The sequence below is a fragment of the Panthera uncia genome, chromosome A2 (genome assembly GCF_023721935.1).
Source record: "Panthera uncia isolate 11264 chromosome A2, Puncia_PCG_1.0, whole genome shotgun sequence".
Taxonomy (NCBI): Eukaryota; Metazoa; Chordata; class Mammalia; order Carnivora; family Felidae; genus Panthera; species Panthera uncia.
In genome coordinates, this window is record NC_064816.1 from 15,702,090 (window position 1) to 15,726,753 (window position 24,664).

At 44.3% G+C, this 24,664-nt stretch overlaps 1 protein-coding gene across 3 annotated transcripts in view; it reads left to right on the plus strand.

Moving 5' to 3' along the window:
• The first annotated feature begins 1 nt into the window (after window position 1).
• KLHL18 (kelch like family member 18) overlaps window positions 2-24,664 on the plus strand; it is a 58,289-nt gene continuing 33,626 nt past the window's right edge. For 2 of the 3 annotated variants that reach the window (XM_049642611.1, XM_049642612.1), the window contains exon 1: window positions 2-480. In XM_049642611.1, coding sequence (XP_049498568.1) covers window positions 352-480 — 129 coding nt within the window. In that variant the 5' untranslated portion in view covers window positions 2-351. Of the gene's footprint in view, window positions 481-6,879; window positions 6,985-24,664 lie in introns of all 3 variants that reach the window. The other variant, XM_049642613.1, reaches the window with a different exon arrangement.

The window sequence follows — 24,664 nt, forward strand, 5'->3', positions numbered from 1 at the left end:
GTTTCCGCAGATGCCGGAAGTGTCGGGTAGTGGCGGAAGTGAAGTCCGCGGCCCTGGGTGGAGACACGAGTAAGGTCAGGGCCGAATCGGAAAGGCGGGAGATGGGACCGGTTAATCCAGAAAGACTGCGGCAACGGCAGGCGCGACAGCACGGTAGGGAAAGCGAGGGAAAGAAGGCTGCGCTCGCACCAGGAAGCGGGGCAGCGGAGCTTCCGGCGCAGAGCAGCCGAGACTACGGCGGCCGTGCAGGTCCGTCTCCTTCTAGCCGTGTGCTCGCGGCGGCAGTCCGCCCCGCCCCGTTTGGTTTCTAGCCGGCCTCCCAGGCCTGCGCAGTCGCGGCGGCCGGGGAAGATGGTGGAGGACGGCGCGGAGGAGCTGGAGGACCTGGTGCACTTCTCCGTGTCCGAGTTGCCTAGTCGCGGCTACGGCGTCATGGAGGAGATCCGGCGGCAAGGCAAGCTGTGCGACGTGACGCTCAAGGTACCGAGGGCTGGGCAGCGCGAGGCTGAGGGATAAGGAACCGAGTGGGGAGGAAAGAAGGGCGGGGGGTAGGGGAAGAGAGGTCTAGCGGGCAGAGCGATGGGGCAAGAAGGTTGGAGACCGAGTAGGGGAGAGAGAGGTGCCGAGTGGGAGAGGGGATTGGGGCTGAATGGGGAGACGGACAGGAACAGCCTCTTAGCCCTTGGAAGGCAAGGCTGAGAGGTGCGCGACTGAGGCCCTCGGCGTGGGAGACATTGGGGTGCCGCCTCCCTTTTCTGTCAGACAGGAGAAAATGGACTTGCAGCCTCTTTGGAGGAGGGGGCGGTGGCCGCCTCCACATTCTGATGGGCACCAGTGAAGCACCTTCTCTTGTCACCATAGACATTTCTTTGTGCCCCTCGAAGTTAGCTGTTCTGTTGCAGAGGCGCAGGCTACGCCTTAGGAGTCATTGCTTGCCCTTGGTCGTTAGATTACTACCTTGTTTCCTAAGAGCTTTTAAAATCATATCTGGACATCTTTTGAGGTGGGCATCTACTCTGCCCCCCACCCCATACTGGAAGGCACACCACCACTACCACCTCCACAAGGGTCTCTGAGGATGGACTGGGTCTGCGTGGGGAGAGGGATCTCTTAACCACCTGTTTCCTACCGGTATTCTGGGCGCAAGAGCCAGCCTTCCTCCTGTGCTTTGCATCCATTCCTGCTGGGGAGGCATGCTGTGCTGCTCCTTGGCCAGATTGCTGAGCCCTCAGGAGCCCTCCAGGTGGGGAGAGACTGCTGTGAACTGTGTTCCCTGTTGGGCTTTGACTTGAGGCTCTGAGCATCTGTGGAAGACCACGCTAAAACGTGTGTGTGTGTGTGTGTGTGTGTGTGTGTGTGTGTATGTGTGTGTATGTATATGTATATATACATATTTATATATATGTATCTATATTTATATATGTGTGTATACGTTTATATATATACATATATATATATACGTATATATGTGTATATATACACGTATATATACGCATATATATGTGTATACACACACACACGCAGAGCTCCTTTTGCTCTTCTCATTTTCTGCAGAATTAAGGAAACTTTTTTTCTTCCCATATTTGAGTCAGACCTCTGGAGACATGAGAGTAGATTTAAGAGTGTGGAGATAGAAGGATTTGGAGTAGAATCCTAGTCATAACCTTGGGCAAGTTACTTAATGTCTCTAAACATCAGTGTTCCAAATGTAAAAATAGGGATGCTTTCTTATTAGTGTGAGAATTAAATGAGACCATTTGTGGTGTTCTTTGCATGAGGCCTGGCCTGCGTTTTCATCCCTTGAGGGAGGTCAGTTTTCCAGGAGAGGCATGAGGTGGCCTGAGAGGGAAAAGGATCTTTAGTGGGGAACCAAGGGGTTTGAGAAAAATGAGCTGGACTAAAGGAGTCAGAGGAAGTAAATATAAATGAGGCGGTTACATGTAGACGTCGCGGCTACTAGAGGTTTGTAAGCACAAGAATGATCTGGTTGTGGCGGTGACACTTAGGGTGAGTAGAGACTGGTAAAAAGCAGTAATAGGGGAGGGTTTTTGGATTAAGATTTAGGCTGTAAGGGTGAGCCATGGAAAGCCTGAGAGAGAAGCAAAAGCGTATGATACAGGGGGATGATTACAGATATTTCTACATAAAATAAAGCAGTGCAGTTTGCCTCTGCATGTAATGCAAACACAGAATATAACAAGCCTTTGGCATAACAATGCTCGCGTGATTTTTTTCCATTAAAATGCTATTTATTCATTCAAAGAGACAAGATAATTATCAGAGGTAGTTCCAACCCAGAGTGTCAGTCTAAATTGCTGTGTTAGTTTCGAGCATCCGGCACATAAGGATAAAGTATAAAGGCACAGAGTAGAACTGAACAGGACCTAGAGAGCGTTTGCTTCATTGGTTTTCTAACTCTTCTGTACAGCCTGAGGAGTAGCTCAGTGGCAATGTGAGGTCAGAGGCCAGGGAGAGGTCATACAAACCAGGCTCTCTCTCATTTCTCTCCCCTTCACTAAAGCTGCCCTGTGAAATCTGTTTTGGTTTCTCTCTCTCTCTCTCTCTGTCCCTCAAGATAGAGTCTTTCCTGAAACTTCTGATGTTTCCTGACTGTCTTCCAAATAAATGGGTACTGAAAAGCTGGTTGGAAGCATTTTGGTGTGGGATGGGTTTATTGACTAGTGGTCCTCCTTATAGGGCAGTGCTTCTCAATCTTTAGCAGGTATTATAATCACTCGGTGGCCTGTTCACACACTGGTTGTTGGACCTCACCCCAGAATTTTTTATTCAATTCGTCTGGCATGGGCCCAAGAATTTCCATTTCTGACAAATTCTCCAGTGATGCTACTGCTGGCCTGGAGCTGCATTCTGAGAGCCAAAACTGTAGGGTGATGGACCTGACCTTTTCAATGTGATGTGTTCAAAGTCCATGGACCTTCATTCAGGCTTCTGCCTGAGTGGAATAACCTTGGCTCTTACCATTTGAGGAGCCTTGTGATGGGAGGGGACTGGGGGCTCTTGCTTCTGTGTGCAGACTTTCACCTAGTCCCCCGAATGGTGCCACTTCCTTGTCTTCAGTGGTTCCCTAGCTGCCCAAGTTTGGAGTCTAGTTCGTCCTGTCCAGATGATAAACCTCCAGCGTTTATCCAGCAACGGAACAGTTGCTTGCCTAGTGGAGGGGAGCAGTACTGTCTGATTGCAGCCTCCCTTATCCCCACACCTTCAGAGGAAGCCTGAGTCTCCAACAGTTGAGTTTTGGAGGGGGCTCTGCAGGGACTTGCCGTCTGTAGCACTCAGTATTCTCCATCTAAATCAGCTACTACTCATCTTCCAAAATTTGGTGATGCTTTTAATATCCTCTTTCTTTCAGCTTCTTTTTCCTTGGGAGCTTTGCTGTTTCTTGATTTTCAGTCTGAGAGGTAGTATATAGTACAGACTCAAGCCAGACTGCCTGGGTTTGAACCCTGGCTCTGCCAGTTATTAGCTGTGACAGCTTGGGCAAGTTCCTTAAACACTGGTGACTCAGTTCCTTCATCTTTAAAATGGGTGTCATCACCTACCTAGTAAGTGTGTTAGGGATTCCATTAGTTAATGCACTTAAAACAATCATGTAGTAAATGTTCAGTAAGCAGTAGATATTTATGAATAATAATTTGATGGCGCTTCTAGAAGGGAGGGGAAATAAATGGGTATGTTCAACGTGCCATTTTGAATTTGTTTTAGCTTCTGATGAATTCTGGATGATTTTATCTAAACATAACGTTCATTGCCTTAAAAGAGTTTGCAAACCACTGCTTTGCTTCAGTAGCCTGCATTTTACAGATGAGGACCCAAGCCCAGAAGAAGGGACTGGTCCAAGGTCACAGACTGAGTTAGGCGGAGCTAGGACTAGAGACTGGACTCCTGGTCTCTGTTCTCCTGGCCAAGTGTTCTTTCGTGCTCTCCTGTTGCCTCTTCTGTCACTGACAGTGGCAGAACTGATTCCAGCTGCTGATTCAAAGTGGATTAATCTACCTCAGGTCAACCCTCACTCATCCTTAACAACATGTCATCTTTTCTGTCCTCCCGAGTTTTAGTGAGAGTGTGCAAGTTAGCGTTAGCAGGTATGATGCAGTCTGTAAGTTCACTGCCAACTCCTAAACCTTTCTTAGTTTTTTTTTTGGAAATATTTGAAATTTAAATTCCTTGGGCACCTGTTGGATAATTAAGAAGAGGCATAACAGAAAGAGTAATAATGCTGGATTTTTAAAACCATATTCCGTATCTATGTTGACTTGAACCTTTTTCTTAAAAACTGAACATGATGAACCCTCTTCCCAGAAAAATGTGCATACAAAATTTTGCATTCAGTCATAGGCGCGATTCCCCTGAAGCCCATCTTTGGATCATGGGTCATGAATCCAGCTGAGTATTGTTCTCCTATCAGGAAAAACCCATGGTCCATCTACTTGGCAAATCATTTTATCTTGAAGGTACGGAGGATAGCAGTGCAGGACTTCTCGGCAACATATAGCAGAAGGCTTGGTCTGGGTAGAGGGGTTTGCGTACGGTCAAGGCTCTTAGCCCCTCGTTCCAACAGCTGGTTTCATGTCCTTTCCTCTGGGCCACCAGCTGCCCAGTGCTCAGGCCACATCTGTCAGGCTCACATGCGTCCAGCGAGTTGAGCAGATTCAGTGAGTGCTCACCACGGGTTGTTATTCATAAGATCTAGACCCACCACTTTAACATTTGTCTGTTCTCCTCTCACCTCACATACTCCTTTTTCTTTATTTGTGAAGACAGAATGGGGTCACCAAACCTGAATATTACTCACTGATCCATCAGCTTAGGAGAACAGCTTCCTACACACACACACACACACACACACACACACACACACACTCTCACACCCTGATTTGCAACCACTAATGAATGGTTCTCCACCAGTTTTCTGGCATCAGTCTTCTAGCATTTTCCCAAGGCCCTTGCTAAAGTTTTGAGCCCAGATCTGAGAATTTATCCTCTGGAAAGAAATGTCTTTTCCATGGGTAAAAGGCACAGTATTAGAATATTTCCTTTTGACCCACTAAACCCAAGTACGCAATTTTCATTGAGACTGGCTTCAAAAGCCACACATTTGAGTGGAATCTTGCCTAAGTTTCTCTCACACTGATTTTGTGATGAAGGAGTATGTGGAGAAGGATATCAGGAAGTGAAGTAAGAACTTGTTGATACATGCCACTTTTATGTTGTGTGTGGTGTTACACAGGTATAATTACAGAGCTGGAGGAATCCTATGAAAAGGAGCCATAGAGATCCTCTATCAAAGCCATTCATTTTACAGATTAAAAAACCCTGAGGCTTAGAGATATTAAGGGACTGCCCAAGGCACAAAGCTATATTCTCTGGGATCCAACATAGCTGTTTGTTGGTGGAAGGAATGCCTTTGCGTCCTCTATCAGATTACTCACCTGCCCTGCTGGTGTTATGCAGCAGAGCAGGGAACACCATCTGCAGTGTCATTTTTGAGCAGGGAGGACAGTGATGGGTATGCTGCTAGGCCTTTGGACGTATGGATTGTGAACTCTTTTGAATTTGAAATGACACTGTATTGGAAAACTTGAGCCTCTGAATATCATTCATTCCTGGTGTTTTCTACTGACTTTTTCCAGGCGTCTGTGTTCATTTCCAGCCTCTCCTCTTTTTAGTGAACAGTTAGACCTCAGAGGAAGAGTGTGCTCCTTGAGAGCACGTGTGCACTTGGGATATGAATTCATATTCATCGAAAAGTCAGTCTTGCTCTTTCTTCCTCAAGTTATGTGGTGGGTAATGCTGTTACCTTTGGACACCAGGCAGAGGATGAGAGAACTTGCTGCTGCCTGATGTAGGGAGGGAAAGGGAGTCGGAGGCATCCTGGAAAATCAGTTACCACCCAAGCAGTGTTCCTGGGGTTCACCCTGAGGCTTCTGGAGCTTGGCCAGCCGGCTGTGTGAATTTAAGAAGCTTATTTTGGGGATGCTTCTTAATGCAGGTGGTTCCTTTATTATTTTGTACATGAGACTCCATCGTTTGCCCCTTGGCCACACCTGGTTCAGCTTAGAGGCTGGTTGATGGAAAATGAGATCACATCTTTCTAAAGGTGTGTTCCTCGCCCCTTCTAAATTGCAAGCATGGCGTGTCCCTTCCTACTCTTGATTTGTTGCGTGTTGGCACTCCTGTTGCCTCCTTGGTGTAGAGCCAGCCAGTTTCCCCACAGTCAGTTTGGGGAGGCCCCTTCCGCACAAACCACTGACCACATCACCCGTTTCCAGCGGGGGAGAAGAGAATGAACCAAGATGTGTGAACCAGGAGTTGGCAAGCATTTTCTGTAAAGAGCCAGATAGTAAATATTTTAGGATTTGTAGGTCATACAGTTTCAGTTGCAACTGCTCAACTCTGATGTTGTAGCACCAAAGCAGCTGTACAGAATACATAAACAAATGGGTATGGCTTTGTCCTGTTAAAACTTTATCTGCCAAAAACAGGTGTAGGCCTAACCCATCGGCTGTGGCTGGCTGACCCCCGTTGTAGAGTGATATGGCCTTTGTAAAGTTAAAGGCTTTTGAAGTAGGCTCCACTTGCTTTATTGCCCCAGCGTATACTTCTGTGGTTTCAACACAGTATCTAGCAGTGGGAAGCATCTCTTGTTAAAGAGTACAAATGAGCCCGAAGTGAAGCACTTTCTTTTTCCAGCTCACTGCAGGGGATCATGGGACTATCCTGGTTGGTGACTGAATAACTGACATAGGAGAAGTTACTGTTAAATTTTGCATCTCTAAAGTCTTGTTAGCTCTGCTGGAGCTTGAACCAGACTGTTTCTGAAGCATTAACTAAAGACACCATGCTCCCTTTCTGTCTCAGTTGAAGCTGAGGATGCTTAGCTGCTTGCAGAATGGCAGGCCAGAGGAGACCGTGATGGCTCCTGTGTTCCAGTGGACCTGACCGGCTGTGTTCAGGGCCGTGAAGGTAAGGGCCAGAGTTGGGGCTGCCCGCCGGCAGGCAAAGTAGACAGTTCACATATGGCCCAATACATCTGGGCAGAGTGTGCTGCATATCTGATCAGAACACAAAAGTGCTTTCCAAAAAACAAGCTCAAGAACAGATATTTTTATATATTTACGGCAGAATTATTCACAGTAGCTGAAAGATGGAAACCACCCAAGGGGCACCGACTGTTGAATGGATAAAATTTACTCCATTTTGTTGAAATATACACGATGGAATAATATTCCATACATACAATGGAATATTATGTAGCCTTAAAAATGGAAGAAACTCTGACACCTGCTACAATATGGATGAACCTTAAAGACTTTATTTATGCTGAGTGAAACTAGCCGTTCATAAAAGGACAAACACCATAAGATTCCACTTGAATGACATAACCAGAGTACACAAAGGAAGTAGAGTGGGGGCTGCTTAGGATTGGGAGGAGGGGACAGAGTTTCAGTTTGGGAAGATGGAAAAGTTCTGGAGACAGATAGTGGGGCTGGTTGCACACCAATGTGAATGTCTTTCACGCCACTCAACTGGACACTTAAGAATGGTTAAAATGGTAAACTTTACGTTATGTGTATGTTACCACAATTTTTTAAAAAGCTAATAAGCTCAAGAAGACTTGTTACCAGGTGGGCACGTGAGACTGCTTGTAGTGCTGTGATTGTGGAGACACTGAAGATAGAATCTGGCTCTGTGTCCAGACCCACCGAGGAGAAACACAGATACTGAGGGGTGATCTCTCCTGTTCTTGTGCTGCCTCAGCTGTTAAGAGCCACATTTTATTAGCTCAGCCCTGGAGCTGCACTTCAAATGGTCACTTAAAAGGAATCGATTTCTGAGAGATACATAGTAAAGTGATGCACACGTGTCGTAAGCTTATTTTTCCTGTGCTGATTTGTAAAATCTAAATGTCCTGTAACCTTGACAGAGCTGTTCTGAGGACCAGCAAAACATACTGTGCTAACCTGTCTTCCCACTAAAGGTTTGTTGGCATAATCTGTAAATTACAGTGGCTTTCACATCAATATCTCTGTTTTGCTTATTTTGCTTCTAAATACTAGACCTGCGTTTCACCTGTCCTGTTGATCCTCATGCTAATTATGTCTCAAATGAAGGCTCTTTCCCTCCTAAACTATCTCTCCTTTTGTTCATTTTGTGTATGGATGGCACACTATCCATGTAGTCAGGTAGAAGGGAAGCTCTGGAATTGGCTTTGGCTCATCCTCTCTCTCTTCTGTATATTTTATGGCACTTATCACAATAATAATGACATTACTTACAATATCATAACTCCGTGAGAGCAGGGACTGTGACTGAATTATTCACTGATGTGTCTATGTAATGTGTCTAGTAAGCCGCTGTCCTAATTCAGGTCCTCTTCATCTTTTCCCTAAACCCAGGATTTCTGGAGTAGTGTGTTGAGAGAATTCTTACAGACCCTTTAGGGAATGGTCCTTGTGCAGCTGCCAGATTGTTTCTCCCCAGGCTCTGGTCTGATCATTCGTTCTCCTGTTGTGAGTGACCTCCCATTCCATTCTCATTCAGCAGTGTGCTCAGCAGATATGTCAGTGCCTTCCGCGTGCCAAGCACTGTTCCATCTGCTGAGCAAGCAGCCCTAGGCAGGGTAGGCAGCGCCTCCGTGAGTGTGAGCTCACGTTCTGGTGGGAGGTGGAGTGGCAGACAATAAACAGATAAATAGGTATAAAATGTCCCATGGTGATAAGTGCTATGGAGAAAAATAAAGCCCGATAAGGGGACTGAGGGTGTTGTTTTTGTCAGAGGGACCAGAACCAGCCTTGCTGAGTAGAGGTCTGAATGAAATGAGGGAATGACCCATGAGCATATCTAAGGGAAAGTATTCTAGGCAGAGGGAATAGCAAGCACAGAATCCTGAGACAGGAGCATACTTGGTATTTGGGGACACACCAGGCAGCTGGTGTGATAGGAAGAGAGTGACCTGGGTGACAAGTGGAAGAACACAAGGTTGGAGAGGTAGATCTGCAGGCCCAACATAGTTCCTTGTGTGGCTCAGTGAATACTTGTTGAATGAATGAATGAAGCTAGACAGTAATTATTCGTTTATTGGTTTATGAGTTTAGAATCACGGCAGGGTGTTTGGGGTACACATAAGAAACGTAGGGAGAGGGCAGGGACTGTGACTGAATTATTCACTGGTGAAGAGAGCACAGGATTTCACTTGGACTTTTCCCTTCTCCCATTCAGGAGACATGAGCTCTCTGGCCAGAGCTAGAGAGACCAATGTTGGCGTGTGTGTGTGTGTGTTTAATGTTTATTTATTTTAGAGAGAGAGAGAGAGAGCATGAGCAGGGGAGGGGCAGAGAGGGAGACATAGAATCTGAAGCAGGCTCCAGCTGTCAGCACAGAGCTGGATGTGGGACTCGAACCCACGAACCGTGAGATTGTGACCTGAGCCGAAGTCAGAGACTTAACTGACTGAGCCACCCAGGCGCCCCTGGCTTGTTCTTGAAGTAACTTCTCTTCACCACAGAGAACATCAGAAGTTAGAAACTTGTCAGGGGAACAGGAAGTAGAACTCTTGGTGGTTTAAAAGGTGCTCCTACCCATGTTTGGGAAAGCTTGTCTTTTCTCCCCCTGTCCATAGGCTGTACTTTTAAGTCAGCAGGACATCTGGGGAAAGCCACTGGCTGGTGGGAGTGCAGGAGCAGCAGGTGGTGGCTGGTTTTCGGTGGGATTAGAGGAAAGACTGCTGATTTAAATGCTTCTCTGATTATTCTAAGCTGCTCACAGAAATCTGCCACTGTGCCTGTGAGACGTAAGAGAAGCTTAAGCATGCCCTGTTGGTGCTGACCGCTACTCCTGGTTGACTTTTTTAGGGCCACCAGCGGCATCCTTGATATACACATTCCACCAGACTGGCCCTTCTCTGCCTTTCTCTCCTAGTCGTCTGTATGCTCCTCCTGCCGACTGTGTCTTTGTGATCTGTGTTCTCCAACTTCCAAGCCTTTGCTCCCGCATTCTTCTGGCTTAGAGTATCGCTCACATCTGCCAGCATTCTTACCCGTGTGCAAGGCTCCTTTCATATTTTTTTTTTCCCCAATTAAGGGGAAAGAAGTGGCCAAACACTCCTTCCTCTGTTCTCCTAAGGCACGCTGCATTGTTTCTGTTCAGCATTGTCTTGTGGTCACAAGTTTGCACTCCTGCCTCCCTGCCAATCTGTGTTTTTGTGAGGCACAGGCCTGTGCCACCTTCTCTCTTTTGCGCTGCCCTGTTGCGGTGGAGGGTGGTGTGAAATCCTGTCTGTCTGGAGTCTTCTCATATCCCTCCAGGTGCAGTCAATCTCTCCCTCTTCTGTTGTACCTTATCCCCTTGTTACTGACAATATGGCCCTTGCACTGATAGCTTCCATGTCCCCTGAGAGCTCGTTGGAAATGCACACTCTCTGCCCCCACCTCAGACCTGCTGAACTGGAATCTGGTGGTTCTTACATCCTGTGCACATGAAAATTTGAGAAGCATTGCCTTCACACTTCGCACCCCTTACCATACTGAACACAGTGTAGACGTGCTTGAGTGTTCACTCTTCCCATCCAGACGTTGAGCTCCTGTGGCCTGTGAAGCCTCTATTATCCAGCATACTTCTTAGCATGTTTCAGGCGCTCAAAAGTGTTTGCTGTATTATCTGAAAGGGCCCCTGGTGTTATGTTTGAGATGCTCCTTCAGTCAACATATTAATGAAGTGCCTAACTGTGCATGCTGCTTTCCCAGTGCACGAGGCACCCTGCTGTTGAGTGGGCATCAGCCCCTAACTTTGGCATTGAGAGGTCGGTGGGTGAGATGGATACCCATAATTAATTATGAGACAAGGTGGAGTGTGGTAAATTCTGTAAGTGCCCAGCTGTTACCAGAGGCCTAAGGGAATGCCAAAGGAATGGCAGCTATTTCCAGTTCACAGGATTTGTGATGGTTTCATGGAGAGGATAGTGTCCGATTGGTGCCCTGCACGATGAATAGAACTTTGACAAACAGACTTTGTGGGAGGAGGCATTCCAGGCTGGGGAGAGCCTGTTCAAGGGCCTAGGCATGAAAGTGCACAGACAGGATGTTCCTTGAACAAGTAAGACGTAGAGGTGGAAGGTGTGATTGGGGAGGTGCGTGCATGTGCACTGAACTCCTGGAATTCTAGTGGTGAGGAGTCTGGACGGGTGAGGAACTGGAAAATCACATGCTATTGTTGCAGTTAGATGTTCAGTGGTTTCTAGGGGCTCTGCCCTCCTGTCTCCCTCTCTCCCTCTCTCCCATTCTACCTTGCTGGACATGGTGGGAGGCAGGGGAGGGTTTAGAAGCAGTGGGATAGGCCTGAATATTGTAGCTGGCTCTTTACTGGCTCTTTATGGGACCATGGCCCACGTCTTTTTTTAGTCCTAGCTGGTCAGCCACTTCCTCCCTCACCCCCTTCCGGAGTCACTTAGCCAGTGGGGGCTCCCTATAGCTCATCAATAGAGGGTTTCACACAGTGAGCTTTAAGATGCCATCAAAACCCCAGACTGAACCCAGTGTGTTTTATTATGCCTGCTGTCTGCTTCTCAACCCTGTGGGTTTGGGATACTAATCATTTTTCCTTTTGGTGGGATGGACTAACATCCCTCAGCCCATGTTCTGGGCTGGGGGCAGGTCATCCAGCATTCAAAATGAAAGGACACACCCCTACCTTCATTTCCTTACATGCCACCCTGTTAGAAATGCACCTGAACAAGGCAACCATAGTGTGGCTTGTTTATTTCTTCTAGGGTTGGGACTGCACTGTCAGCCTGGACACCAGGTCCTCCTCTGGTCGTCCCTAAGCTTTACCATCTTTTTGTTGAGCCTCTTACTTCAGCTAACTGAATTTCCAGATAAGGTTAGATAGTAACCCACTGAACTTTTTTTTTTTTTTATTTAAGGTTATTTTTGAGAGAGAGTGTGTGAGCAGGAGAGAGGCAGAGAGAGATGGGGACAGAGGATCTGAAGCGGGCTCTACACTGACAGCCTGATGCGGGGCTCAAACTCACGAACTGTGAGATTATGACCTGAGCTGAAGTCAGACACTCAGCCGACTGAGCCACCCAGGGGCCCCTAGATAGTAACCCTCTTGATGCTTCAGTGCCTTCCTCCCACCAGCTCTGTCAGTCCTGAGCCAAAAGATCAAGGTTAAAAAGAAGAGATGGCACTCATCAGAAGTTTTGTTATTTGTTTGTATCTCAGATGAAAGACTGAGAGCTATCTCTTAGATGAAATGGGCTCTGGGATTCATTAAGTGCACTTGGCAATGAGTTACTGTGTTAAGTGCTAGGACATCATAGCCTTTCCTTTCTGCGGGAAGAACATTCGTTCCGGATGGGGAGACATTCATTAGAGACAATATAAAAATGCTACAAGTTATGCTGGAGGCTTGTACCAGGCACTACAGGATGGGGATGCCCACTGCCTGGGAGTCTCGGAAGCCCCATAGAAGAGGGAGCATTTGAGCTGTATCTTCATAGATGAGCAGTAATTCACCAGGCAGAAAAATATGGGATAAGGATCCCAGCAGAGGAAATAGGGTGATTTAGGGGAATTGCCAAGAGCTGAGAAGAAAGGCATGGTGGGGGATTTGGGGTAGATAGAGGCTAATTCGGGATTTGGATCTGACTTGTAGGCAATAGGGAGCCCAACAAAATGGGGACTGACATGACAGACTCCATTATATTTTGAGTTGATTCATTCAGAAACTTTATTCATTCAACAAATACTGAGCGTTCATTGCCAGAACTAGTCCAGGAAACATACAAAGATTGCTCCCTTGGTAGACCTCGTGATTTAGTAAGATAGGTAAGTTACTTATGTCAGGCCGCCACCATTTGCTCTTGTCAAGGTTGCCCGTGACCTCCACATACAGAATGACCTCCACAGTATAGAACTATTCTGTAACCACAAAGATTTCCCTTGTGCTGCCCCTTTATAGTCACACCCATCCCCCTCCCACCCTCCATCCCTGGTCTCTGGCGGCCGCTAATTTGTTCTGCTTCTCTCATTTCAAGAATGCTGTATGAATGGAATCATGAAGTACGTGACGTTTTGAGATTGACTTTTTCTACTCAGCATAATGCATTTGAGGGCCATCCAGGTTGTTAAATGTACTGATAGTTTTTTACTTAATATTTCTGACTAGTATGCCGTGGTGTGGATGTACCATGTTTTGTTTAACCGTTTACTCATTGAAAGACATTTAGGTTCTTTCCAGTTTGGGGCTACAAATAAGGCTGCTATGAATATTCATTCACGGGATTTTGCACGAAGGTAGGTTTTCGTTTCTCTGGGATAAATGCCCAAAGAGTACAATTGCTGGGTCATCCAGTAAATTGATTTTTAGTTTTAACAGACATTGCCAAACTAGTTTCCAGAGTGGCTGTGCCATTTTACATTCATACCGGCATGTATGAATACCATGGTTAATTTTGGGGGTCAAGTTGACTAGACTATGGTGTCTAGTTGTTTGGCCAAACATCAGTCTGGATGTTGCAGTGGAGGTATTTTTTTGGATGTGGTTAGCATTTAAATTGGTAGACCTTGAGTAAAGCAGATTACCTTCCATAATGTGGGTGGGCCTCATAAAATTGTTGAAGGTCTCAGGAGCAAAAACTGAGGTTTCCTGAAGAAGAGACAATTCTTCGAGATTGTAACATAAAAACCTTGTCTGATTTTCCCACCTGGGGGCCTGCCCTGCTGATTTCACACTCTAGACTGCAACATCAAATCTGATCTGAATCTCCTTCCTGTCAGCCCACCATATAGATTTCAGACTTACCAGCCCCTGTAATTGTGTGAGCCAATTCCTTAAAATCAACCTCCCCTCCCTCTCCCACCTTCCCTCCTTTCTCTGGCTCCCTCCCCATACGTACACACAACACTTCTGTTTATCTGGAGAACCCTGACTAATATGATGAGTGACTGAGTTCTGCATCTTCACCAGCAATTGGTGTTACCACTTTTTTAATAGTAGCCATTGTGTTAAATATATAGTGATATCTAATTGTGACTTTAATTTGCATTTCCCTAACGGGTGGTAGGGTTGAACATCCCATGTATTTATTTGCCAGCTGTATATCCTTTCTGATGAACTGTCTCTTCATGTCTTTTGCCCATTTTCTCGTTGGATTATTTTTGTTAGACAACTGTTGTGCATTTAGTGTTCTTTATGTATTGGAGGTAGGAGTCCTTTGTCAGATGGACTCACATTTGGCAAATAGGTCAAAAATACAGTGTTAAATAGCATCAAGTCCTATTATTAAATAGTATTTTTTGCAAGTAATAATACAAATTTACAAGTGTAATTTGCAAATAACAATACTTTCATTTTTCTTTCAATCCCACACCTCTCAGAGTGAGAGGATTTCTACACTAGCCTAGTCTGCCTTTGTAATGAATCTGATAATTTGCCACTTATTCAGTTCTGGGGAAACCTGTTCCTACCATACAGAAAACATACTCTTTGCTGATCCCCTGTCCTTGGATTCCTGCAGAGAAAGGACAAGATCCAAGATCCAAGATCTGAACTCTTAAGTGAGATCCTGCTGAGTATCCCTATAAAGTATTTTAAGTTTATTTATTTATTTTGAGAGAGAGAGAGTGCATGCATGTGCATCCGAGTGGGGAAGGGGCAGAGAGAGAGGGAAGACAGAATCCCAGGTGTCCAAGGCAGGCTCCACGATGTCAGCGGGAAGCCCAAAGTGGAGCTTGAAATCATGACTTGAGCGAAATCAAGAGTTGGACACTTATCCACTTAACCAACTGAGCCACCCAGGCACCCCTGAGTGTCTTTTTAATTTAAAAAATGCTTTTATTTCTTTTGTATCATTTAATTTTGAAAAAAAGATTTTCTTTCTTTTTTGAAAAACATATATTTTTTTAAATGTGTATTCATTTTTGAGAGAGAGAGAGTGTGCAAGAGAGTGCACACAAGTGGGGGAGGGAAGAGAGAGGAAGACAGAGAATCCAAAGCAGGCTCCTTTGAGGTCAGTGCACAGAGCCTGAAGTGGGGCTCGAGCCCATGAGATCATGACCTGAGCTGAAGTTGGATGCTCAACTGACTAAGCCACCCAGGTGCCCCCCCAAAATATTTTCTTAAAGACAATATAAGTCTCCCCATTTCATAGCAGATAAAGTTGAGGCCCAGGGAAATTGGGCCTGTATTTAATTTGCAAATAAAATTTATTTATATTGCAAGTTTGCAAATATTTCTCCCCATCTGTAGATTGTCTTTTCATTCCCCTAAGAGGGTGTTTCATGGCACAAAAGTTTTAAATTGTGATTTAGTCTAATTTATTAAATCTTTTCCTTATGGATTGTAGTTTTCAGTCTCATATCTGATAACTCTTTACCAAGCCCTAGGTCCTGAAGAATTTCTCCTATGTTTTCATCTAAGTTTTATATTTGTAAGTTTTACATTTAAAAATCTATGATCTGGGGTGCCTGGGTGGCTCAGTCTATTAAACGTCCGACTCTTGGTCCCCACTCAGGTCAGGGTCTCCTGGTTTGTGGGTTCAGGCCCTGTGTTGGGCTCTGCACTGACAGTGCCGAGCCTACTTTGAATTCTCTCACCCTCTCTCTGCCCCTACCCAACTTGTGCTTGGTTGCTCTCCCAAAATAAATAAATAAACTTAAAAAAAAATTAAAAATCTATGATCCATTTTGAGTTAATTTTTGTGTGTGCTGAGGTGTAAGCTGAAGTTCTTTTCTTTGCCTGTGGATTTCCAATTGCTCAGCCCTATTTGCTGAAAAGACCTATCTTTCCTCCATTTTAGGTACAGATGTTTTCGTACCTTTGTCAGAATTCAGCGGCGGGAGATGCTCAGGTGGCTCATTCGGTTAAGCATCTGATTCTTGATCTCAGCTCAGGTCTTGATCTCAGGGTTGTGAGTTTAAGCCCTGCTTTGGGCTCCATGCTGGGCATGGAGCCTACTAAGAAAAAAAAATCAGTTGGTCATACTTGGGTGGGGTTACTTCTGGGTTCCTAGTTATCTTCCATTGGTCAAGGTCCCTATCCCTACACCACTTATTCTGGCTATATAGTAAATCTTGAAATGGAGAGAGTGATTCCTCCCACATTATCCTTTTATTATACTATTTTAATTATTATTATTATTTACATTTTAAACCATTTTTAAATGTATAATTCATTTGTCATTATGATGCCAGCAAGTTGGGTCCAGAGACCCAGAGGATGGATGGACTTTAAATGTAAGCCAGCAGGGGGTGCCTGGGTGGCTCAGTCGGTTGAGCTCCGACTTCGGCTCAGGTCATGATCTCACGGTCTGTGAGTTCGAGCCCCGTGTCGGGCTCCGTGCTGACAGCTCAGAGCCTGGAGCCTGCTTCGGATTCTGTGTCTCCCTCTCTCTCTGCCCCTCCCCTGCTCACGCTCTGTCTCTCTCTCTCTCAAAAATAAATAAACATTAAAAAAAAAATTAAAAAAAAAAATGTAAGCCAGCAGGAGGTGAAAGCAGAGTTTATTGAAGGTATAGAGAGAGTGCAGGTACAGAGAATCCCAGAGACTCAGAAGGAAAAAGAGGGAGTCTCGTCTTTGCTCATGGTCTTGGGGTTTTTGTTGAAGACTGTGGTGTGGTGGATTACGTGTCCACTCACGCATCCAGGAACTGGTTGGAACAAAGAGGAGGGCCCAGGTGTTATTCCCAGGAGCCATAGGGCCCGGGTGTCAAGATGTCCAGAGCTGTGGTGGTCTGAAATGCGCGTACGAGGGCTTCCCAGCCATTCTCATCTGGTCCTTCCTTAGATGTTATCTATTCTAAAGAAATCATTATTAACTCCTTGTCCCTTACTTACAAGAGGACATATACTATTTGCTTTATAAGGCCTGTGTAAAGTGGGGTGGACGTTTAGGTCCTAGCAAGAATAGAAGTAGGAAAAGGAGTAAAGTGCAGATATTTATGGGATCCTTCAGTCTCCCTCTCTCAATTAAATACACTTAAAATGTGTAACCATCACCCTCGCCCACCGTCTATTACAAACCTTTTTCATCACCCAAAACAGAACCCTGTAACCAATAAGCAATAATTCTCCGTTGCCCCTTCCCCTGTCCCTTTGAGCCTCCTTTTCTGTCTCTGGTTTGCCTATTCTAGACCTCTCCTGTAAGAATCATACAGTATTGGCCTTTGTGTCCGGTTTATTTTGCTTAGTATGATGTTTTCAAGGTTCATCCACATTGTAGTATGTATTCTAATTTAATTCCTTAAAAAAAAAAAAAAAGACTTGGGGCACTTGGCTGGCTCAGGCAGTAGAGCATGCAACTCTTGATCTTGGGGTCATAAGTTTAAGCCCCACATTGGGGGCAGCATTTACTTAAAATTTTTTAAAAAGGCTTTATTTTTTAGAGTAGTTTTAGGTTCACAGTAAAATTGATCAGAAGATGTAGAAATTTCCCGTATACCCACTACCCCCACAGCACACACAGCACCCTTCACTATCAGTTCCTGCACCAGAGTGTGGTACACTTGTCATAATCAAACCCACACGAATACATCATGATCAGAGCTTATGGTGTACATCAAGGTCCCCTCTTAGTCGTGTATGTTCTGTGATTTTTGACATGTATAATAACATGTAAGCACCATTATAGTATCATAAAGAATGGTTTCACTGCCCTAAAACCCCTCTGTGCTCTACCTTTCATCTCTCTCTCCCTACACCCACAGGCAACCACTGATCCTTTTATTGTCTCCATAGTTTGCCTTTTCCTGAGTGTTGGAATCCTGTAGTATGTAGCCTTTTCAGATTGGCTTCTTTCACTTAGCAATATACGTTTTAAAGTTCCTCTACATCCTTTCATGGCTTGATAGCTCATTTCTTTTTGCGCTGAATGATATTCCACGTCTGGATGGATGGACCACAGCTTATTTATCCATTCAGCTCCTGAAGGATATCTTCAGGATATCCTTTTAACTTTTGGTAATTATGAATGTGGCTGCTATAAACATTCACGTGAAGGTTTTAGTGCGGACATAGGTTTTTAACTCCTTTGGGGAAATCTCAGGGAGTGTGATTTTAGATTGTATGATAAGAATATGTTTAGTTTTATAAGAAAATGCCAAATTAGGGGCACCTGGGTGGCTCATTCGGTTAGCGTCCGACTTGGGCTCAGGTCATGGTCTCGCAGTTCGTGGATTTGAGCCCTGCATCGGGTTCTGTGCTGTTAGCTCAGAGCCTGGAGCCTGCTTCGGATTCTGTGTCTCTTTCTCTCTCTGTTCCTCTCCTGCTCACACTCTGTCTCTCTCTCCCTCTCTCAAAAATAAATAAAGATTTAAAAAATTTTTCTTTTTAAAGAAAATGCCAAATTGTCTTCCAAAGTGGCTATACCATTTTACATTCCCACCAGCACGAATGAGAGTTCCCGATGCTGCACATCTTTGTCAGCATTTGGTGTTTTCAGTGTTTTGGATTTTGGCCATCATAATAGATGCACAGAGATACTTTTTTTTTAATTTACATTTCCTTGATGACATGGTATGGAACATCTTTTCATATGCGTATTTGCCATCTGTGTATCTTCTTGCTGAGATGTCTGTTAAAATCTTTTGCCTGTTTTTTAAATTCACTTGTTTGTTTTCTTATTGTTAGGTTTTAAGTGTTCTTTGTATGTTTTGAGGGGCTCCTGGGTGGCTCAGTCAGCTCAGGTCATTATCTCTTGGTTTGTGGGTTTGAGCCCCGCATCAGGATCTGTTCTGACAGCTCAGAGCCTGGAGCCTGCTTCAGATTCAGTGTCTCCCTCTCTCTCTCTCTCTCTCTCTCTCTCTCTGCCCCTCCCCTGCTCGTACTCTGCCTCTCTCTGTCTCTCAAAAATAAATAAATGTTAAAAAATTAAAAAAAGTTCTTTGTTTTGATTAACAGCCCTTTATCAGTTAGGTCCTTTGCAAATATTTGCTCCCCATTTATGGCTTATCTTCTCATTCTCTTGATTCATTCCTTTTTAAGGCTAACTAATATTCCATTGTATGTATATGTACCACATTTTGTATACCCATTCATCTACTGATGGAGACCTGGGTGGGCTGTTTCCACCTTTTGGCTATTGTCAATAATGCTGCTGTGAATTTATGGGCATACAAATATCTCTTTGAGACTATGCTTTCGATCCTTTTGGGTATATACCTAGGAGTAGAATTGCTGTGTCATATTATTATTCTATGTTTAACTTTCTGAAGAACCTCCAAACTTTTCCACCATTTTATATTTGCACCAGCAGTACAAGCAGTGCACAAGGCTTCTAGTTTCTCCACATCTTCACCAGCACTTGTTATTTTGTTTTTTTTGTTTTGTTTCGTTTTGTTTTGGTAATAGCTATCATTGTGGGTGTAAAGTGGTATCTTATCGTAGTTTTGATTTGCATTTCCCTGATGACTAATAATTTTAAACATTTTTTCATGTGCATATTGACCATTTGCGTGCACTTTATTACTTGAAATTGGTTCAGATATTTTAGTTCTTTTTCCCATCATATGAATTTTGGGAGAATCTTGTCTGTATCTATAAAAATAATCTCGCTGTGGTTAGGAATTGCATCAGATCCACACATCAGTTGGGGGGAAGAAATGACCTCTCTTTACTGTGTTGAGTGTTGTAATCCCTTAAGACCTGACTGGTGAGCAGAATGGGGGTCTTGAGACACAACAAGGGCCCAGTCAGAGCTAAAGCCACCCATCTACTAAAGCCGGGAAAGAAGGTCCGCCTTTTCTGATCTTCCCCAGGGCTTTCTCTGGATCACAGTGCTCAGAACTCTGCTCTTAATAGCAGAACTACCCTCAGCAAGACCAACCATTTATTGGCTCATGCAATCCAACTGGAGAAAAGACAGTATTGATGATGTGCCAGGGACTGAAATGCTGTCAAGATACTTTCCCTGCATGTTCAATGCGCTCCTCCCGCTGCAGACTGGTTTTTCATACATGGAGGATGGTGGAGCATCTGATGGGCCCTTGTTATCCTGGGGGGGGATTGTTCCTCTTTCTCATTTGAAAAGTCCTGAGGAAGGGCCTCATCGTTAGGGTTTAAATCATATGTTATATAGTGTGGTTGGAATGAATATGGAAGTTCCCAGAAGGTAAGGAGCACTAGACAAAGCTGACACGAGAGGGAGTCTATAGCTAGTCATGTTTTTGGAAGGTTTTTAGTGGCATGTGTTGAAGCCACAAGTGTTTTCTGCTAACCTTCAAGTAACCTAAAATAGTTTAGTAAGAGATCATCGTTATATTACAGATCATTGATAGCTAATATATGTTATTAGTATACATAGTTACCTAATTATATGGCTATTTAGTGACATATATCTAGTTAAAGGTAAATAATAATAATAAACATATTGTCATTGCAGTAGCCTTCAAGTGTTACACTTATTTGCAGACTTACTGTACCTATTTATATATGTAAGAAAAATTTGAAGGACATGAGTAGAAAATCATAATGCCTCCTGCTCAATCTTTTTTTTTTTTTTTTTTTTTAATTTATTTTGAGAGAGAGAGAGAGAAAGAGAGCCCGGGAGGGGCAGAGAGACAATCCCAAGCAGGCCCCATACTGTCAGCGTGGAGCCTAACGAACCGTGAGATCATGACCTGAGCCGAAATCAAGAGTCTGAGGCTTAATCAACTGAGCCACCCAGGCGCCCCTCCTGCTCAATTTTTGATAGGCTTTTCTAAATTTAACCAAGAGAACCTGCTGTCCATTTTGACTATAACCTTCAGTGAAACTGCCATCTTTCTGAATGTGCAGTTAATTTATTTTCACAGGGAATTGTTTGTTGACTTTCTGAGTCGCTGTTGAGGATAGAGTTGGTATTTTAATACCAATGACTATTTACTGAGCTATGTGAGGGATGTAGGAGACCCTTTTTGCCCTCAAGGAGTCTGAAGTCTACTAAGGGGGTAAAAACAAAAATACAGTGCTTGTGACTGAGGCTTCATATCTCCAACATGAAATAGCCTTACTTGTCTAAAATCTGAATGAGATTTTGTTTGGGGGTAGAGAGCTGGGTTGAGCTGACTTTTGTGTTTGGCAGTTGCTGCATAAGATAGGGGTATGGTTGATACCTGAGGTAGGAAAACAGATGCTTCAAGGCATCTCCATTCAGTCCACCTCTTCCATTTCTAATGGACAAGGCTGCTTTATTGCTGAAACTGATTAGCATTTAAACTCCATGGGGGTGGGGGTTGGGGCAGAAAGAGAGAATAATTGTGTAACTATGATTAAGAAACTGAAGTTTAAAAAAAAAAATGACATTGGTGGTGAGTAGGCCTATAACAGGCCATTAATGGCTCAAGTGTGAATGCTTCTATATCAGGCTTAGCTCATTTCCTTTTTTAAAAGGAGCATTTTGTATAAGATACTGTTTATCTCAGTGTTGAATTCCACAAAGTGCAGACAGTTCATACTGGTTCAGTGAGTCTGTGAATACCAGCAAATCAGGTGTGATGTAAGGTGAGGGGGTTCTTAAGTTAAAATCGGTATCTTCTCCTTTCTAGAGAATGTATTCACGTCCCTCTTCATAATATGTGTTCCCTGTGACTCTAAAGCAGAAATTAGCAAACTTTTTTTTTTCTTTTTTTAATGTTTATTTATTTTTAAGAGAGAGAGAGGGACAGAGCACGAGCCAGGGGAGGGGCAGAGAGAGGGGGAGACACAGAATCTGAAGCAAGCTCTGGGCTCTGAGCTGACAGCACAGAGCCCGACATGGGACTCGAACTCACGAACTGTGAGATCATGACTTGAACTGAAGTCAGATGCTTAACCAACTGAGCCACCCAGGCACCCCTTGCAAACTTTTTCTATAAAAGTCCAAACAGTAAATATTTTTGGCTTTGTAGGCCAATGGTCATTGTCATAGCTACTCAACTTTGAGATTGTATGGACATGTCTGTGTTCCAATAAAACTGTATGTGGACACTGAAATTTGGATTTCATATAATTCTCACATGTCATATTAGTCTCCTTTTGATTCCCTCCTCCCCCCCCCCCCCCCCCCCAATCTATAAAAATGTGAATGGGACGCCTGGGTGGCTCAGTCGGTTGGGCATCCGACTTTGGCTCAGGTCATGATCTCGCGGTCCGTGAGTTCGAGCCCCGCGTCAGGCTCTGTGCTGACATCTCGGAGCCTGGAGCCTGCTTCCGATTCTGTGTCTCCCTCTCTCTCTGCCCCTCCCCCACTCATGCTCTGTCTCTCTCTCTGTCAAAAATAAACATTAAAAAAAATTTTTTTTTAATGTGAAAAACTACACTTAGCTCATGGGCTAAAACAAGAGGCAGGCCAGATTTGGGCCCATAGACTATAGTTTGCTGACCCCTTCTCTAAAGATCTTAAAAATAACTTCTATCGGGGGTGCCTGGCTGGGAGCAAAGGACTCTGGATCTTGGTTTGAGCCCTACGTTTTGGGTGTAGAGGTTACTTAAAAATAAAATATTTATTAAAAAAAGGGGCACCTGGGTGGCTTAGTTGGTGAAGCATCGACTTTGGCTCAGGTCTTGATCTCACTATTTGTGAGTTCAAGCCCTGCATCAGGTTCTGTGTTGGCAGTGCGAAGCCTACTTGGGATTCTCTCTCTCTCCCTCTCTCTCTGCCCCTCCCTGACTCGTGCTTTCTCTCTCTCTTTCTCTTTCTCTCAAAATAAATAAATAAATAAATAGTTAAGAAAACTTCTATACAGTCTTATATTTGAGGACATTTTATTTATTTACCAGTTATATTGCACTTAATATGTGCCATGCACTATTTTAAATGCCTTACAGAGATTAATTTAATCCTCACAATTAACCCCAGGAAAAAGGTACTGTTTAAATTTTTTTTTAATGTTTATTTGTTTTTGAGAGAGACAGAGTGTGAACAGGGGAGGGGCAGAGAGAGAGGGAGACACAGAATCCAAAGTAGGCTCCAGGCTCTGAGCTGATAGCCCAGAGCCTGACGTGGGGCTTAAACTCACGAACCGCAAGATCATGACCTCAGCCAAAGGTGGACGCTTAACTGACTGAGCCACCCAGGCGCCCCAAGAAAGGTACTGTTTAATAACATTTTGCAGATGTGTGAATTGAGGCACAGAGAGGTTGAGTGACTAGCCCAGAGTCACACAGCTAGCAAATGGCAGAACCTGGATCTGAACCCAGGTATTCTAGCTCCAGAGTACTTGCTCTTATCTACAATGATATGCTATCTGTCTTAAAGGATTTATAATTATTGATTTTCTAGCCTAAAGGAATTTTAGAGATTAATCCATCCCTACTACATTTCCATTTTGTAGACACATTCTCACGCACCAGCTTCCTACATAGCCTTTATGATTCAAATTTGTGCCTCAGTAAAATCATGGATTACCACTTATGCACTTTCAGCATCTCTTGTGACTGCCTAAAAGCTTAGTCTTAAATCCCACTTATCCCAAGGGTAATCTGTCTGCACAGGCTGGGCACTTAACTGTTCCCTTAGTGTTTTATTTATGTTCCTTGTGAGATGTTTGAAGGTAGGAGCAAAAGTATCAAAATGCTTTCCATCAAAGGGAAATCTATTCTGGGCATATCTTTTGCTTTCTTTGGGAACACCTGTCTCAGATTACTCCCAACTCAGATTTTGCCCTGATGCTTTTCCTGCTTGAATAAGCAGCTGGTTGAATCTTGAGCCCCACCTGTCTGTTGATAGGAAACAGAATTTGTGGTGTCATGCTACACTATCCTTGTTGATCTAAAGATACCACCAAAGCAGGGCTGTGAATGGAAAATTTCCCAGTCTTTCCAAGGAAAAAAATGGAAGCTAGGTGTGAATGCATGCGTGTGTGTGTGTGTGTGTGTGTGTGTGTGTGTGTGTGTTAAAGCAAGTCAAAATTTAGGTAAATGATGAGGTGCTCAGGTCTTCTGGTTCTTTTTGCTTATAGTCTCAGATTCTACTAACCTCTGATGAAGAGGTTCCTGTGCCACAGGGACTCAGCAGAGTTGTTGCCAGGGGCTCTCATATCCAAATGTGCACCAGTCTGTCAGCCAGATAAATGATACGTTTAAGAGGTGGGCGTAATTACTTTTCAAACGTATGTAGGTATCATCATGAGCAAAAAGCAGAGCTTTGCTGAATTCGTGTTAGATGGCTGTTATTAATACAGTTACTACCTATTGAGACACCCGATCCAGTTAGAGCCCCTTATTTACACATGAAGAAACTGAGGCTCAGGGGTGAAGGGAAGAGATTTGCCTTGGTCACACAGAAAGAGAACAGCTGGCCTGGAAGTTTGCACGGTTTGTATGTACCATATGGCTTGTGCTGTCTCCCTTGGGATGATCAGATAAAGCGATTGGTAAATATTTTGACCTTTAATACTGCGCTGTACTTTCTTTTTTTTTTTTTTTTATTTTTTTTTTTCAACGTTTTTTAATTTGTTTTTGGGACAGAGAGAGACAGAGCATGAACGGGGGAGGGGCAGAGAGAGAGGGAGACACAGAATCGGAAACAGGCTCCAGGCTCCGAGCCATCAGCCCAGAGCCTGACGCAGGGCTCGAACTCACGGACCGCGAGATCGTGACCTGGTTGAAGTCGGACGCTTAACCGACTGCGCCACCCAGGCGCCCCTGCGCTGTACTTTCTAATAGAGTGGTTGATCACAGTAACATTTACC